This window comes from Delphinus delphis, chromosome 12 (genome assembly GCF_949987515.2).
Source record: "Delphinus delphis chromosome 12, mDelDel1.2, whole genome shotgun sequence".
NCBI lineage: Eukaryota > Metazoa > Chordata > Mammalia > Artiodactyla > Delphinidae > Delphinus > Delphinus delphis.
In genome coordinates this window covers 89,270,918-89,289,557 of record NC_082694.2, presented here as the reverse complement: position 1 = coordinate 89,289,557, position 18,640 = coordinate 89,270,918, and the positions used below count along the sequence as shown (strand labels likewise).

Sequence of the window (18,640 nt, the reverse complement as noted above, 5' to 3'; positions counted from 1 at the left end):
TAATTCATATTAATATCAGGTTTAAAACTAGAAATATGGTAATGATCATGTGATTCTCTTTTTCTTAAATAATTAGTTGTTTTACTCTTTAGTGAATTTCTAGTTTAGACAACATAGAGAAATTATGGCGTATGCAAACACACTTCTTTTGTAGCAAATATGGTTTTAAAAACACACACAAGGAGCTTCCCTGGTGGCACAGTGGTTAAGAATCCACCTGCCAATGCAGGAGACACGGGTTGGAGCCCTGGTCCGGGAAGATTCCACATGCCACAGAGCAAATAAGCCCGTGCACCACAACTACTGAGCCTGCGCTCTAGAGCCCACGAACCACAACTACTGAGCCCAGGTCCTGCAACTACTGAAGCCCACACACCCAGAACCCATGCTCCACAACAAGAGAGGCCACCACAATGAGAAGCCCGCGCACCACAATGAAGAGTAGCCCTGTTCGCCGCAGCTAGAGAAAGCCCGCACACAGCAATGAAGACCTGACGCAGCCAAAGATAAATAAATAAAATAAATTAAAAAAAACCCTCAGTTAAAAAAAAATAAATTAAAAAAACAAAAACACACACTAGTTTTCTGCTCATAGGAAGATGGAGAAAGCAGTATGGAAGTACCTCGAAAAATAAATAAAATTATTACTATACCCAGCAATCCCACTTCTGGGCGTATAACCAAAGGAAAACAGGATATCGAAAAGATTTATGAACTCCCATGTTTACTGCAACATTATTCACAATAGCCAAGACATGGAAACAACCCAAGTATCCAGCAACGGATGAACGATAAAGAAGATGTGGGGTGTGTGTGCCTGTGTGTATGTACATGTATTGTGATATCTATCAGATATATATGTGTATATGTGATATATATGTGCCTATGTGTGTATGTATGTATATTCTATGTACATATAATGAATATTATTCAGCCATCAGAAAGAGGAAATCTTGCCATTTTGCAACCACATGGATGGACTTTGAGGGCATTCCGTTAAGTCAGAGGAAGACACATGCTGTATGATCTCACTTAAATATGGAATCTAAGAAAGCCCAACGCAGAGAAACAGAGTAGATGGGTGGGTACCAGGGGCTGGGGAGCTGGGGGCTGCAAAGACGTTGATCAGAGGGTACAAACTGTTCAGTTATAAGATGAATACATTCTGGGGGTCTAATGTATGGCATGGTGATTATAGTTATCAAGACTGTATTTCCCACTTCTGAAAAGAAATGGTAATTATGTGACCTGGTGAAGGTCAGCTAACCGAGGGTGGTAATCACACGGCGGTATAAGTGTATCAAGTCAACACTTTGTACACCTTAAATTTACACACTGTTATCCATCCATTATTTCCCGATAAAGCTCGAAAAAACCAGGTTGCCGTCAGAAAGAGCAGCGTCTCTCGTGTCTGTTCCACCGCCACTTGTCCGCCATGCGTCAGGCGTTCCACTCGCAGAGACGGGGTCACGCCGGTCCCGACACCTCGGCTTTCGCGCTTTCCCGCCTCAGAGGACAGCGAACGGGCTTCCGCAGATGAAAGGCCGCGCGCGTCTGCGCCCCTGAGAGTTTGCGCGACCGGGAGACGCGGGATTTGGAAAGGGAGGAAAACCCACGCCCTTTGTAAAGGTTGGTAGCTTGGGGGGTGGGGGTGTTTTCCTGAGATTTATGCCAAACTTTCGTTTACGCTTGAACGAGGATGACTTGGGTCTACGCAGCCCGATACTGTCCTGAGAGAGCAAGGGAATCGCCGACCGGCTGCTGCCCCACTGCCGGGAGGTGCGCGCAGCCCCGCGCCCCAGGGCGTCCCCGGGTCCGCAGGGAGGACACGGGCGCCGCCGAGCCGCCAGCCCGGGGCGCGGGTGGGGCTCGCGGGCGGGAGAGGCGTCCTTTCCTTTTCTGGACAGTCCCCAGGGTCCAGCACCAGCTCCACGTGAAGGGGAGACCCCGGCGGAGGGGTCCCCAGGGACCCGGCAGGCAGCTGCCCTGCGACCATCCGAGGGCGGGGAAGGCCCGGAGGCACCCGACTGCGGACGGGGGGACGCCCCAGGTCAGATCCACCGGGGAGCAGGGGCGGGGAGGGGCCGCCGAGCGGGAGGAGCGCTCGACCCCGGCCCGGTGGAGCGGCAGCCCCCAGAGGCTGTCACCTCTCCTGCTCTCCCCCGCAGCGCCGCAACCCGGGACACGTCCCCGCCCCCCGGCAGCCGCGCTCCCCTCTTCTCCCGGCTGGTCGCGTGGGCGGTGCTCAGGGCGGTGGGCGGTGGTCACGGGCGGTGGGCGGTGCTCAGGGCGGTGGGCGGCGGTCACGGGCGGTGGGCGGTGCTCAGGGCGGTGGGCGGTGCTCAGGGCGGAGGGCGGTGCTCAGGGCGGTGGGCGGTGCTCAGGGCGGTGGGCGGCACTCACGGGCGGTGGGCGGCGCTCAGCTCCTCCCGCCGCTGCCCGCGGAGCCAGAGCCCAGCCCGAGCGGCGCCGGAGCGCAGAGGGGCGCGGACGTGGCGCCCGCGGGGCCCTAGGAGGCTCGCGCGGGGCCTCGGCGCTGAGCTCGCGCGGCCCGGAGCGCTGGTCCCGCCGAGTGGGCGGCGATGAGCGCCGAGGGACCCTTCCCCCCGGCTGCCCCCCGCGGGCGCTCCGGCCGCCTGCTAGTGCCCGCGAGGGTGAGTGCCGGCCCTCCCGGCCGTCTTTTCTGCGCGCGCCCCTCCTCTCCCTGCGCCCCCTTCTCCTCTGCACCCCTTTCTCCCTCCAGGCCCTCCCCTTCCCAGCGCCCCTGTCTCTCCTCCGCGCGCCCTCCTCATCCTCCGCCCCTTCCTTACCCGGCGCCCCCTTCCCTCTTGCGTCTCCATCCCCATCTCCCGGGGCGGCTCGTGCGGGCGGGCGGGCGCAGACCCCCTGACCCTCCGTCCTCCCGGCCCAGCATCCCAGACGGAAACTTGTAGGGTCTGCCTTTCCCTGTCGTGAAGGTGCAGCGGCTCCGTGGCCCGTGGGAACCAGGTTCTCCAGTGTTGGGGGTTCGGGGTTCGCCCCTCATGTCTCCCTGCGAGCGGCTCCTGGCCTCAGGGGCCGCGGCGGACGGCCTCCTGAGCTCAGCTCCGTCTTGGGGGGCCTCTGCCCGGTGCTGGGGTCCCCCCCGGCCGAGCGCCCCGCTACTTAGGGGACAGCTCAGCTCTGGACGCCCACTTCGTGATACCGATTCGTGCGTGCGTGTCTGTGTGACATCGCTTCTTATCCCTGCCCCAGACGACTCCCCTCCACCCTCTTACTTTTAAATAACTTAACTGTTGGGGGAAAACAGAAATGTGGCTCAGTCAAAAACGAAAAGTTCTTGGAAGCCTTCGCGTCGCCACCCCCAGCATAACCGAGTGTTCTGGAAACAGTTTAGGAACCGCAGCCGAGGCTCCCCGACTGATTGAACCGCCTCCCTTCGGGTTTGTCCTCACAGACTCCCTAAGCCCGGGAGCGACAGTGAAAACCGGAGTGTGTCTAGCAATCCTTTTCAGGATAACCGAGAAATGTTTCGGAGACTGTGGGTTGAAGGCTTTTATAAATTCTTGTGTGTCAGGATGCTTCTAAACCAGGGCAGTAGTACTAATGACTGTATGATTTTCTTAAAAAAAAAAAAAAAAGCTTATGTAGAGACAGTTGCATCTTCCTTCAAGTTGTACAATTTTGGGGTGTTTCCACAAAATCTTGAAATTAAATTTCATGTAAAGTTCCGTGCTGATTGTGCAAAGTACTTTGCCACAGAGTAGTTTTCCAGCTACCGCAGGTGGAAATTAAACCGGGAAGATGTGCTTGGAGTAATTGGAAGTAAACTGCTTAAGAAAGAGAGGCTGGGAGTTCTGTCACTGGCTGGAGTGTTGCAGCCATGCCCTCTCTGGTTAGGAGCTGCCCATCCGCTTGAGGTGTTCTTGCAGCCGTCCTGTTTATAACCACTGTAATTATAGTGGAAGACCCAAGTGGATTGATCATACTGCATAACTGACCCAGTGGACGAGTTATTGGCAATAATTTAAGTTTTTAAAAAATATATCAACTGCAGGCTCTCAAATAAGTACTCTCCAGGGTGCTAAATGTTGACTACATTAAGACACTAAATTGAGGGCTCAGAGAGGGGCTCCATGCCCCTTTTGCTGAGGCTGTAATTAGTGCTTATTTGTAATAAGAACCTTGATTATAAGATGCATCCTATGTGCCTCATACTGGGTTTGAAACGACTTTCTTGTGTGTCATCATTTTTCTAATTAGAAGCACTAAGTTCTTAACTGAAGTGATTGACTAACTATGTAAACTCAATGATGTTATGGATAGTTGCTGATAAGAAAAGCAGCAAATCTGCATGGTTGTCTAGATTCCAAGGATTCAAGTGAAAAATTTATGGCCATCAGAGGTCCACAGTGCAAAGATGTTTAGGGCCATTTTCCAGCCAAGGTTCCAGCCATGATTGTGTTCCAACCAGGAAGTTCTGTCAGCACCAAAGGACAAGTGTCGGAATAGTAACATGGATCCCGTAGTAGCAGGAATGGTCCCTCCGGTGTCCTAAGTAATCAGGTGTGCTCAGATGCTGCGTGCTACAGCCTACAGCAGGGCTCAGATTCTTGCCCCCTGTTAACTGTTCTGTCTACACATGTGTCTTTTAAAACAGGAAGGTTCATAGCTCACAGTCATGGCTGGAACCATGTTCTTTATGACTGCTGGTTTGAATCATGAGAATTTGGCCACATTTGAATGTCTCTTGCTCAGGATTGGAACTTCCTTTTCTCTTTCGTTTTAGGTGGCCGTTCCCTGTTACTTGTATTCCCTAAGTTGAGCCAGTTCATATACCTGTGTCCCTGAGTCTCCTGTGTCCCTGTGGTTAAACCCCTGGTGGAGAACCGCCAATGCAGTGTGTAAAGGTGTCCTGCTTTCCTGTTCAACCACTGCTGTTGGTTTGTGCTGAATGCAATTTTCTGTTTTTAATTAACATCACTGCTTCAGTCCAGGGGCTGGAAGCCTGGGAGAGCCAGTCATATGTGAGTTCTCACGGTGAGCTTGGCGACTGGAAGGCGAGAGCATATCAGGTCATTTAAAGTGTGCATCTGTTAGTGTCACCACTTCGTCATCTAGTTAGAGATGTGAGTTATCGCAGGAGCTAAAGGCAACAGGTAACCTCTGGGGAAGGATGTCCGTTTGTTCTGTGCTTTTGTCACGTGTCTCTCATCCTTGCTGACTCATCTTTGATTTCAAGTGTAGAATTTCTGATGATGTCTATGATGTCTATGATGTCATAAGCAAGATTCTCATATTTTAAGATGGGGAATTGCCTGATTTTACCAGGAGATAGGTTTCCTATCTTGGATCGGTTTCCAAGATCCAAGTTTAATTTAGTTCCATGTCCCTAGATGTCCCAGGAGACACACTTAAGAAGGGTGACAAGAGGGCAGCCCTGATGTGAGTTCCATCAAGGGAGTGAGTGGCAGATGGAGACGTTGAGCTGCTTTATCATTGGGTGGAGGGAGGGGAGCTCGTGTCAGTGAGTTTACAGCCGGGTTCCCTCTTTGTCAAACGGGTACCCCAGCTGCAGAATTATGAGAGCAGCTCGCCTGCCACCACAGGAAGCAGGTGGCGTCAGGCACGTGAGGTCTATCTCTGTACCCCAGGCCCCCGCGCTGCCCTTCTCCGAGCAGACACTCGCTCTGAGGCACATGGACACGGGTGATGGGTGGCCGCTGCATGCGGGACGGGGACGGGGAACCCTGTGTCCCCTGCCTCCCCCTCACCCGAAGAGCCTGTGGTCTGGGTTCTGAGTCACTTCAGACCTGATTCCAACATCCTCAGAAACCCGCTAATTAGAATCGACCGTATTTTTTGCAGTGTACCAAGGCAGGTTAAAGAAATGCTTTTAGGGGAAAAGTGCATGCGAATTTCATGGAAAAAAGTATTTGTGTTTAGACTGGCGTGTGCTTTTCCTTAGTATCAGCTGGTTGCTGCATGTTGTCATTCAGATTGTACTTTGGAGAGCTTTGGGCGTGTTTTCCGCGAACACTGGATGTCAGTTTCCCTCAGGCCACTGAGGTCCCCGCTCATTCTGTGCTGAGCAGCAGAGTCTCCGGCCCTGGACGCCCACCCTCCGGGCCTCCCCGCAGCCCTCACCTCCTTCCTCTCTTGTGTTTCATCTTCAAGGATGTTAAAAAAGTGTGGCGAATATTATGCTGTGGTGATTTCTCAATTAAAATTGTTGGTGAGACAGTTTCTGGTTTCTACGGAGGCTGTAGTTTTACATCCATAAGTATTGTTAACTAGCTATGTTTTAATTAAGCAAAGAAGTAGGACTTTTGAAAAGTGAATGTGCCTCTTAGCTTGCTTAGCGGACCGCTCAGCAGGCCCTGTTGGAAACAGTTAGAAAAGGCCAGTTACGTGTGGGCACCGCGCTGACCTGCCGTGGAGCCCTGGCGCCGGCGATGACCTGCTTCTCCTGCGAGAGTTTCCAGAGCGGCTGTGTCTGGGCGCTTTACACTCAGCACTGTCTGCAGGTTACTTATAGTCACACTTATTATTCTGAGTGAATAAACCCGACTCTGAACTGTTCACATTTGGCATCAATTCTAGTTTTTTTTTTTTTTTTTTTTTGCGGTACGCGGGCCTCTCACTGCTGTGGCCTCTCTCGCTGCGGAGCACAGGCTCCGGACGCGCAGGCTCAGCGGCCATGGCTCACGGGCCCAGCCGCCCCGCGGCATGTGGGATCCTCCCGGACCGGGGCACGAACCTGTGTCCCCTGTGTCGGCAGGCGGACTCTCAACCACTGCGCCACCAGGGAAGCCCCAATTCTAGTTTTGATAGGCACCAAAATTCATTTGAAATCTGGATGAATCTCATTGTCTTATGGCGCTGAATTGTACTATTATAAATACGATCATATAAATGGTAAGGCTCAGTATTGTCAAGCTCATGGTGTTATTAGCATTCATACTACTTTATTTCTCCTGCTGATTTTAGTTGAAGGCTGACTCCCCTCCCCTTTGCAGTGAGTGGTAATTGCATTTAAGCGTTGACTAAAAGAGAGGTAACTGTAATTATTTATATTTTAATCGAAGTAGTTTGAATGACAAATCATTGTAAGAATCCAATTCCATTTCTAGAATGACTGAATGCTCTCAGCAGGTGTATGTTTTATTGTCTATTTTATGAATTAGCATCAGTAGGAATATAACCACATGAATGCACCGAGATTCTACATTAGGACATTTTTGTTCATTGAGCTAGTGTTTAGGAGAATAATCTGTATTTATAAAGTGTGGCATAGCTGCCAGGTATTCCTATCAGGAATTACAACACTTTCTATTGACAATAAATGTTGCATTTGACAATGTTCGCACACGTTTTGCATGACACAACTTTCAGAAACTAAGTGTGGTGGCCGTCGGGTCTTTAAAGGGAGACCAGCTTCCCTTGCTAAGTCAGAGTACAAGAGGTGGAAGGGGAGCTGATCCCACCTCCCTGACTCTTTCCCTCCGAGTGTGTTGCCCCTGGAGCTGTCCCTTTGTGGTCCCTGCCCCCAGCTGACCATCTTCACCTCTGTCCCTGCGACACTCAGGCCGCCATGTCCCCAGGCCCCAGGCCTGCTGCCCCCTTCTGGCTTCACCTCTAAGTGGTTTGAGCTGCTGACGGCTCACCTGGCGCACCTCCCTCCCCGACCCTCTGCTTTTCCTCCTTCCGTCTCCGGCTCTTTGGGGACCTAGTCCTCTGCTCTGCCTTTCAGAGTGGGGTGTACAGACCTTCTTCTGTAGGTTCTTTTCTTGCTTTATGTTTCCAGGTGGCCTCACCCCCCTCTGGTTAACCCACTGATGCCCAACGCGGTGCCTCGGTGAGCCCTGCTTGGCTGTTCAGTTAACACTTCCAAGATCCTCCGCCTAATCTTAACCCTGAAACCCCGTTCTCTCTCTGTGTTTATGTGTCAGACGACGGCAGCACTGCCCACCCAGCTCAGGTCTTTGTCCGATGTGTTCGTGTCCTTGAGGCCACCTCAGGGCCTCTCCCTGGACATTGACCCCATCCCTGGCTTCTGTCCCAGCCTCCATCAGCCCTGCTTATTCCCAGTCACAGTCGCGCCCCTTCTCTCCTGCTTTCAGAACCTACCTTTGTCTGGGTATCTGGTGCCCGTATGTTTTATGGGCCTCATCCCACCCTCAGGTGTAAATATGGACCAGACTAAGTCAACGATTGCCTTTGGAAAGGGCATGATTGCCCTTTTGCCAGTGAGGCTGCTTGTGAGTGAGGAGGGAAGTTCCCCTTTCTTTCAGAAAGAGACACAAGACTGCGTGAATAAATTACATGCCTGGCACGTAACAGCTGATACGCACTGTTGAATCATAAGTATTTATCTGAATTAATGGTATGTCATGCTGTAAGAGGGAGGAAGTTCTGTTTCTGGCTCTTGTACTGAGAATTTATATTTATGATTAGCTATTTTGTAAATTTATTTATTTATTTATTTATTTTTGGCTGCGTTGGGTCTTTGTTGCTGCGCACGGGCTTTCTCTAGTTGCGGCGAACGGGGGCTGCTTTTCATTGCGGTGCGTGGGCTTCTCATTGCGGTGGCTTCTCTTGTTGTAGAGCGCGAGCTTCTCATTGCGGTGGCTTCTCTTGTTGCAGAGCACGGGCTCTAGGCGTGCGGGCTTCAGTAGTTGTGGCTCGCGGGCTCTAGAGCGCAGGCTCAGTAGTTGTGGTGCACGGGCTTAGTTGCTCCGCAGCATGTGGGGTCTTCCTGGACCAAGACTCGAACCCGTGTCCCCTGCATTGGCAGGTGGATTCTTAACCACTGCACCATCAGGGAAGCCCTGATTAGCTATTTCGGGTTTGAATAAAATTGTGCCTTTATATTTTTATAATAGCTGCTTTTTCTTTTTTTTTTTTTTTTTTTTTGGTATGCGGGCCTCTCACTGTTGTGGCCTCTCCCATTGCGGAGCACAGGCTCCGGACACGCAGGCTCAGCGGCCATGGCTCACGGGCCCAGCCGCTCTGCGGCATGTGGGATCTTCCCGGACCAGGGCATGAACCCGTGTCCCCTGCATCGGCAGGCGGACTCTCAACCACTGCGACACCAGGGGAGCCCTATAATAGCTGCATTTTGATATCAATTTTACAAATCAGCATAACTGTTAATGGTAAAATATACTGTATTCTCTTCTCGTCTCTATCCTGCTGAATATTATCCTTAATGATTTCTCTTCAGATAATTATACTTTACCAAATGGCTTCAGTAGTTGACTCTTCACATTACAATTATCTTAAGCTTTTGTTATGTGCCGAGGAGTATAAAATTACTCATCATCTGTAAACCTGGGGACGTTCGGACCCCATGAGGCGGCAGCGGTGCTTTGGGGAAGGTGTGTGGTCTCGGCGCAGGCAGTGCCAGTCCTGTCATCCTGGTGATACATCCAGGCCGTCATGGCTTGTGTGACAAGGTAGACAAGTAGCAGCTTCTGCATTTGTGGCATTAGAAACGCCAGAGGCTTCACTGCCTTCCTGCCGGGGAGGGCAGCCAGGAGAAGTGGTACCAGGCTGGCCTTTTCCACAGGCTTGAGGCTTTTCCTGAAGGGGTCAGGACTTTATGAAGGTAAAATTAAATGTCATTTGGAACAGTGCTTTGTGGTTACAGATGTGTACATACCTGCACCTGCGTGCACACCATTTATGCGTGTACATCATGAACAGAGCAAAGTCTGAGCACCTGTTAGGAGCTGTGTAGGGAGCTGAGAGGACAAAGCAGGGCAGAGGGGTCCAGACACAAGGTGCGTGCCAGTGAGCACCCCTCAGCTCCCCCCCGCCCCCATGACCACTAGAGGAGGTACATTCTGGAAGCGCAGACTTTGGGGCGGGGCAGGGGAGCACGAGTGGTGGGCGACAGGTGCTTCCTCCCTGCCCCGAGTGGTGACTGCTGCTTGTTGCTGGGGGTACGACTGTGGCTGTGTGCACAGGAAAAGCGTGACACACGGAAAACGTGATCGCAGATATTCATGGCCGTTGTGAGGGAGAGAGACACGACCTTCAGAGAATATCGTGTGTGTTAATCATAAGTGCTCAGCTTGGCGTCTCGAGAGGCTGCCCTGGATCATCAGTTGCCCGGTTGTACCCTGGCTCTGTGACCCCAGAGTCTGGGGCCTGGATGCTCTCAGGTGACTGTGCGACGGTGGGCAGGTACCAACTTCTCTGTGACTCACCCGTAAGGTCAGGAGAAAACTAGGGAGGATACTCATATCTCTAGAATAATGACTATCAATTAATTATTTTTTGGGGGGGTTAATAACAAAAGATCCAGGTGGGATATAACTGATTACAAACAGGAGCCAGTGTGTGCGTGTGTGCGTGTGCGTGTGTGCGCGAGTGTGTGCACGTGCGTGAGTGTGCATGTGTGCGCGTGTGTGTGTGCGTGTGTGTGTGTGTTACAGCACACTTGGAAAAATCATTTGCTCTTATTAGTCATCTATTTTATACATATCAGTGTATATAAGCCAATCTCAATCTCCCAGTTCATCCGACCACCACCACCCGCCCCCGCTTTCCCCCCTTGGTGTTCGTATGTTTGTCCTCTACATTTGTGTCTCTTTCTGCCTTGCAAACCGGTTCATCTGTACCATGTTTCTAGATTCCACAAATATGCGTTAATATACGATATTTGTTTTTCTCTTTCTGACTTACTTCACTCAGTGTGACAGTCTCTAGGTCCATCCACATCTCTACAAATAACTCAATTTCGTTTCTTTTTATGGCTGAGTAATATTCCATTGCATATATGTACCACATCTTCTTTATCCATTTGTCTGTCAGTGGACACTTAGGTTGCTTCCATGACCTGGCTATTACAAATAGTGCTGCAATGAACATTGGAGTGCATGTGTCTTTTTGAATTATGGTTTTCTCTGGGTATATGCCCAATAATGGGATTGCTGGGTCATATGGTAATTCTATTTTTAGTTATTTAAGGAACCTCCATACTGTTCTCCATAGTGGCTGTACCAATTCACATTCCCACCAACACTGCAAGAGGGTTCCCTTTTCTCCACATCCTCTCCAGCATTTACTGTTTGTAGATTTTTTGATGATGGTCATTCTGAACAGTGTGAGGTGATACCTCATTGTAGTTTTGATTTGTATTTTTTTAATAATTAATGATGTTGAGCAGCTTTTCATGTGCCTCTTGGCCATCTGTATGTCTCCTTTGGAGAGATGTCTATTTAGGTCTTCTGCCCATTTTTTGATTGGGTTGTTTGTTTATTTTAATATTGAGCTGCATGAGCTGTTTATATATTTTAGAGATTAATCCTTTGTCCATTGATTCACTTGCAAATATTTTCTCCCATTCTGAGGGTTGTCTTTTCATCTTGTTTATAGTTTCCTTTGCTGTGCAAAAGCTTTTAAGTTTCATTAGGTCCCATTTGTTTATTTTTGTTTCTGTTTCATTTCTCTAGGAGGTGGGTCAAAAAAGATCTTGCTGTGATTTATGTCAAAGAGTGTTCTTCCTATGTTTTCCTCTAAGAGTTTTATAGTGTCCAGCCTTACATTTAGGTCTTTAATCCATTTTGAGTTTATTTTTGTGTATGGTGCTAGGGAGTGTTCTAATTTCATTCTTTTACATGTAGCTGTCCAGTTTTCCCAGCACCACTTATTGAAGAGACTGTCTTTTTTCCATTGTATATCCTTGCCTCCCTTGTCATAGATTAGTTGACCATAGGTGTGTGGGTTTATCTCTGGGCTTTCTATCCTGTTCCACTCATCTGTATTTCTTTTTTGGGCCAGTACCATACTGTGTTGATTACTGTAGCTTTGTAGTATAGTCCGAAGTCAGGGAGTCTGATTCCTCCAGGTCCGTTTTTTTTCCTCAAGATAACTTTGGCTATCCGGGGTCTTTTGTGTCTCCATACAAATTTTAAGGTTTTTGTTCTAGTTTTGTAAAAAATGCCATTGGTAATTTGATAGGGATTGCATTGAATCTGTAGATTGCTTTGGGTAGTATAGTCATTTTCACAGTATTGATTCTTCCAATCCAAGAACATGGTATGTCTCTCCATCTGTTTGTGTCATCCTTGATTTCTTTCATCAGTGTCTTAAAGTTTTCTGAGTAGAGGTCTTTTATCTCCTTAAGTAGGTTTATTCTTAGGTATTTTATTCTTTTTGTTGCAATGGTGAATGGGATCATTTCCTTAATTTCTCTTTCTGATCTTTCATTGTTACTGCATAGGAATGCAAGAGATTTCTGTGCATTAATTTTGTATCCTGCCACTTTACGAAATTCATTGATTAGCTCTAGTAGTTTTCTGGTGGCATCTTTAGGATTCTCTATGTATAGTATCATGTCATCTGCAAACAGTGAGTTTTACTTCTTCTTTTCCAGTTTGTATTCCTTTTATTTCTTTTTCTTCTTCCAAAGAAGAAGCACTACATGACAGCACTATTTACATAGTTTCTTCCAAAACTATGTTGCATAGGAGTGGCAAGAGTGGACATCCTTGTCTTGTTCCTGATCTTAGAGGAAATGGTTTCAGTTTTTCACCATTGAGAATGATGTTTGCTGTGGGTTTGTCATGTATGGCCTTTATTATGTTGAGGTAGGTTACCTCTATGCCCACTTTCTGGAGGGTTTTTATCATAAATGGGTTTTGAATTCTGTCAAAAGTTTTTTATGCATCTATTGAGATGATCATATGGTTTTTATTCTTCAATTTGTTAATATGGTTTATCACACTGAATGATATGCATATATTGAAGAATCCTTGCGTCCCTGGGATAAATCCCACTTGATCATGGTGTATTATCCTTTTAATGTGTTGTTGGATTCTGTTTGCTAGTATTTTGTTGAGGATTTTTGCATCTATATTCATCAGTGATATTGGTCTGTAATTTTCTTTTTTTGTAGTGTCTCTGTCTGGTTTTAGTATTAGGGTGATGGTGGTCTCATAGAATGAGTTTGGGAGTGTTCCTTCCTCTGCTATTTTTTGGAAGAGTTTGAGAAGAATGGGTGTTAGCTGTTCTCTAAATGTTTGATAGAATTCACCTGTGAAGACATCTGGTCCTGGACTTTTTTTTTTTTTTTCCTGTACGCGGGCCTCTCACTGTTGTGGCCTCTCCTGTTGTGGAGCGCAGGCTCCGGATGCACAGGCTCAGTGGCCATGGCTCTCGGGCCCAGCCGCTCTGTGGCATGTGGGATCTTCCCAGACCGGGGCACAAACCTGTGTCCCCTGCATCAGCAGGCAGACTCTCAACCACTGCACCACCAGGGAAGCCCTGGACTTTTGTTTTTAATCACAGTTTCAGTTTCACTACTTGTGATTGGTCTGTTCATATTGGTTCATTCATATTGTGATTGGTTCAGTCTTGGAAAGTTACACCTTTCTAAGAATTTGTCCATTTCTTCCAGGTTGTCCATTTTACTGGCATAGAGTTGCTTGTAGTAATCTCTTATGATCCTTTGTATTTCTGCAGTGTCTGTTGTAGCTTCTCCTTTTTCATTTCTATTTCTATTGATTTGAGTCCTCGCCATCATTTTCTTGGTAAGCCTGGCTAAAGGTTTATCAATTTTGTTTATCTTGTCAAAGAACCAGCTTTTAGTTTCACTGATATTTGTTCTTGTTTTCTTTGTTTCTATTTCATTTATTTCTGCTCTGATCTTTATGTTTTCTTTTCTTCTACTAACTTTGGGTTTTGTTTTTTCTTCTTTCTCTAGTTCCTTTAGGTGTAAGGTTAGATTGTTTATTTGAGATTTTTCTTGTTTCTTGAGGTAGGATTGTATTGCTATAAACTTTCCTCTTAGAACTGCTTTTGCTGCATCCCATAGGTTTTGGATAGTCATGTTTTCATTGTCACTTGTCTCTAGGTATTTTTTGATTTCCTCTTTGATTTCTTTAGTTATCTCTTGGTTATTTAATAATGTATTGTTTAGCCTCCTGTGTTTGTGTTTTTTATGTTTTTTTCCCTGTAATTGATTTCTAATCTCATAGTGTTGTGTTTGGAAAAGACACTTGATATGATTTCAGTTTTCTTAAATTTACCAAGGCTAGATTTGTGACCCAAGATATGATCTATCCTGGAGAATGTTCCATGTGCACTTGAGAAGAAAGTGTAATCGGCTCTTTTCAGATGAAATGTCCTATAAATATCAATTAAATCTATCTGGTCTATTGTGTCATTTAAAGCTTGTGTTTCCTTATTAATTTTCTGGTTGGATGATCTGTCCATTGGTGTAACTGAGGTGTTAAAGTCTCCCACTATTATTGTGTTACTGTCGATTTCCTCTTTTATAGCTGTTAGCATTTACCTTATGTATTGAGGTGCTCCTATGTTGTGTGCATATATGTTTATAATTCTTATATCCTCTTCTTGGATTGATCCCTTGATCATTACGTAGTGTCCTTCTTTGTCTCTTGTCACATTATTTATTTTAAAGTCTATTTTATCTGATATGAGTATTGCTACTCCAGCTTTCTTTTGATTTCCATTTTCATAGAATATCTTTTTCCATCCCCTCACTTTCAGTCAGTATGTGTCCCTAGGTCTGAAGTGGGTCTCTTGTAGACAGCATATACATGGGTCTTGTTTTTGTATCCATTTAGCGAGACTGTGTCTTTTGGTTGGAGCATTTAATCCATTCACATTTAAGGTAGTTTTCGATATGTTTGTTCCTATTACCATTTTCTTAATTGTTTTGGGTTTGTTTTTGTAGGTCCTTTTCTTCTCTTGTGTTTCCTACTTAGGAAAGTTCCTTTAGCATTTGTTATAGAGCTGGTTTGGTGGTGCTGAATTCTCTTAGCTTTTGCTTGTCTGTAAAGCTTTTGGTTTCTCCATCAAATCTGAATGAGATCCTTGCTAGGTAGAGTAATCTTAGTTACAAGTTATTCCCCTTCATCACTTTAAATATATCATCCCACTCCTTCTGGCTTGTAGAGTTTCTGCTGAGAAATCAGCTGTTAATGTTATGGGACTTCCCTTGTATGTTATTTGTCGTTTTTCCCTTGTTGCTTTTAATAATTTTTCTTTGTCTTTAATTTTTGTCAATTTGATAATTATGTGTCTTGGCGTGTTTCTCCTTGGGTTTATCCTGCCTGGGACTCTCTGCTTCCTGGACTTGGGTGGCTATTTCCTTTCCCATGTTAGGGAAGTTTTTGACTATAATCTCTTCAAATATTATCTTGGGTCCTTTCTCTCTTCTCCTTCTGGGACCCCTATAATGAGAACGTTGTTGCATTTAATGTTGTCCCAGAGGTCTCTTAGGCTGTCTTCATTTCTTTTCTTTCTCTTTCCTTTATTCTGTTCCACTGCAGTGAATTCCACCATTCTGTCTTCCAGGTCACTTATCCATTCTTCTGCCTCAGTTATTCTGCTATTGATTCCTTCTAGTGTGTTTTTCATTTCAGTTATTGTATTGTTCATCTCTGTTTGTTTGTTCTTTAATTCTTCTAGGTGTTTGTTCTTTAATTCTTCTAGGTCTTTGTTAAACATTTCTTGCATCTTCTCCATCTTTGCCTCCATTCTTTTTCCGAGGTTCTGGATCATCTTCACTATCATTATTCTGAATTCTTCTTTATGGAAAGTTTCCTATCTCCACTTCATTTAGTTGTTTTTCTGGGGTTTTATCTTGTTCCTTCATCTGGTACATAGCTCTCTGCCTTTTCATCTTTTCTGTCTCTCTGTGAACGTGGTTTTTGTTCCACAGGGTGCAGGATTGTAGTTCTTCTTGCTTCTGCTGTCTACCCTCTCGTGGATGAGGCTATCTAAGAGGTTTGTGCAAGCTTCCTGATGGGAGGGACTGGTGGAGGGTAGAGCTGGCTGTTGCTCTGGTGGGCAGAGCTCAGTAAAACTTCAATCTGCTTGTCTGCTGATGGTTGGGGCTGGGTTTCCTCCCTGTTGGTTGTTTGGCCTGAGGAGACCCAGCACTGGAGCCTACCCGGCTCTTTGGTGGGGCTAATGGCGGACTCTGGGAGAGCTCACACCAAGGAGTACTTCCCAGAACTTCTGCTGCCAGTGTCCTTGTCCTCACGGTGAGTCGTAGCCACCCCCCACCTCTGCAGGAGACCCTCCAACACTAGCAGATGTGTCTGGTTCAGTCTCCTATGGGGTCACTGCTCCTTCCCCTGGGTCCCGATGCTCACACTACTTTGTGTGTACCCTCCAAGAGTGGAGTCTCTGTTTCCCCCAGTCCTGTTGAAGTCCTGCAGTCAAATCCCGCTAGCCTTCAAAGTCGGATTCTCTGGCAATTCCTCCTCCTGTTGCCAGACCCCCAGGTTGGGAAGCCTGACGTGGGGCTCAGATCCTTCACTCCAGTGGGTGGACCTCTGTTGTATAAGTGTTCTTCAGTTTGTGAGTCACCTACCTAGGGGTCATGGGACTTGATTTTATCGTGATTGCGCCCCTCCTACCATCTCCTTGCAGCTTCTCCTTTGTCCTTGGACGTGGGGTATCTTTTTTGGTGAGTTCCACTGTCTTCTTGTCAATGATTGTTCAGCAGTTAGTCGCTGTTCTGGCACTCTCCTCAATTAATTCTTGAAGACTAAAGTTTTTAAATATTTTTCCTTTTCCCTCAGAACTGTATTTCTAAGTATCTTTGTTTCAGCGTATTGAAAAATTCAAATTCAAACAAACATTTTCAAATTTCAGTTTAAAATTATAAGATCAGTTTAATAAATTTGGAATGGAATTTTTTGGAGAGTTTCCTTTATTATTATATGTTAAATATGTATTTGTAAATAAAGTATTTTTGTTGTTTAACTTTTACTCTCCATCTCATTGCAGTGATAACTGGTGAATACATAATGCAAGATTTGGATGTAAAATGTGGCATATTTTTAAATTCTGCAAAGTAGTGACATTTTAGTGAAGCTGGGCTGACTGAAGCTTTGTGAATTTCCTGTAATCGCTTTAGAGAAAAACTCTAAAGCCACTTATCTGAGTTGGTGTTTAGGATTTGAAATACAGTAGGAACCAGGATTTATAGCTAAAATTTCTTGTGATTGAAATCAGTGGCATTTTAAAAAGAAATTGGTCCATTTAAAATCCGGAGAGATGTAAAAAAATAATTTGAGCTTACAAAATGTTTTAACTTTAAGATGCAATATAAGTAAAATGTATGTATTTTATATTTTGTTGTTAATATAGTTAATAAGGTCAAACGTTCTAAATTGACATTCAGGATTCTGGAATAATATTCACCTAAAACCACTGTATTTCTCTAAGATTTAAGAAATTAAAATCGAAGTCTGAAATTGCTAATAACAAAAGATAATAAAAGATGAATAATGACATGAGCACTCACATACTCTTTCTCTGTATATAAAATAGATTTGTTCTAACTGCCAGAATGAAATAGGAAGAAGTACCTAATGATATAAATGGGAAGTGCAATGCTTAGATAAGAGTTAATCACATTTACAAATTAATTTCTGAATTGGATAATGTAATTTAACTGTTACTTTGTTATGAGCATATATAACGTGGTATGTTATATTAAGTAGCAGATTACTTAATAGAATGAAGAGGGAAAAGCTGGTAGCTAAGAAAGAGTGGAAGGAAAATTGCAAAGCTTTCCTGTCAGGACAAGATACAAAACCCTGGCTGCGTCTAAGAGTGACGTGCCTTGTACGTTCTCTTCCTGATGTAGGTGGGGAGCAGCCCAGATCTTTGAAATTCTAAGTGCTTTGTGCATTAAAATTATTTCCTTCCTACGCTTTATCAAATTCCATTGTGACCTATAGGTTCTTTTCACTTTTATCAGGTGGAATCAAAAAGCTTTTAGATTTGTAATTTCCATTTTCACAGGTGGGAAGGAAGAGGGGCAGGTTTGGGAGGAGTCTGCACAGCGGGTTCTGGAATAAGAAGCCCAGTCCTGAGGAAAATGAGAAACAGTGGCTCAGCCGGGAGAGCCCCCACGGGGCGGACGCGCGGTGGTGTCACCACGTTGGCTGTGAAAGCCTCAGGCTGTGCTTGGGTTGGCGGGAGGAGGGGAGGACTGAGGTGACGGGGGATGAAGCTGGACATCCGCAGCAGGGTCGCGAGGCCCCGCGTGGCAGCACGTGGGCGAGGCTGCGTTGAGCCCCCTGTCCAGTCCTTCCGGGGGGATTCTGGCTCTTTCTGTTACCTCCTTTGGTTTAAATACATTTGTTTCACATTTTGGCATTTGTGTGAATGGTAGCATAATATTCCTGCCTCAGTGTGGAAAGTGTGTAAAACATTGAACAGCCTAAGAAAGCGTGTGACCTGGACATATGTGTATGGCTAGCATTTCATACTCCTCTTCTGGCCTTTTTTCACTATGTATCCTATTAGCTAAAACCATCCTTTAGATGCACTTTTTGTCCTGCATTTAAATTTTTCTCACTATAAAAATGATAATTTTCACACTTTTTAGACACGTTCGTCAATATCGTTGAATCTCTGCTCAATATTCTATTGTATCAGCAGAGAGGCTTTGCAGCTATTCTCATAAGAAGGGATTTAATGATGAATGTCTGCTTTTGTGTGTGGAAATCAGCACCAGCCCATCCAGATCCTTCTTGCTGGCTCACTTACCTCTGGCTACGCTGACTGTGTTCCTTAGGAATCTGTGTTAGCGCTTAAGTTTACTCACAGTTTATAATCCCATGAGGAGAAAATTCCGGATTTCTAAATCCCACAAGGCTCG

At 46.0% G+C, this 18,640-nt stretch overlaps 1 protein-coding gene across 1 annotated transcript in view; it reads left to right on the top strand.

The window, feature by feature from the left end:
- The first annotated feature begins 2,515 nt into the window (after window positions 1-2,515).
- SNTG2 (syntrophin gamma 2) overlaps window positions 2,516-18,640 on the top strand; it is a 197,772-nt gene continuing 181,647 nt past the window's right edge. The window contains exon 1 of the mRNA XM_060027648.1: window positions 2,516-2,654. Coding sequence (XP_059883631.1) covers window positions 2,583-2,654 — 72 coding nt within the window. The 5' untranslated portion in view covers window positions 2,516-2,582. The remainder of the gene's footprint in view (window positions 2,655-18,640) is intronic.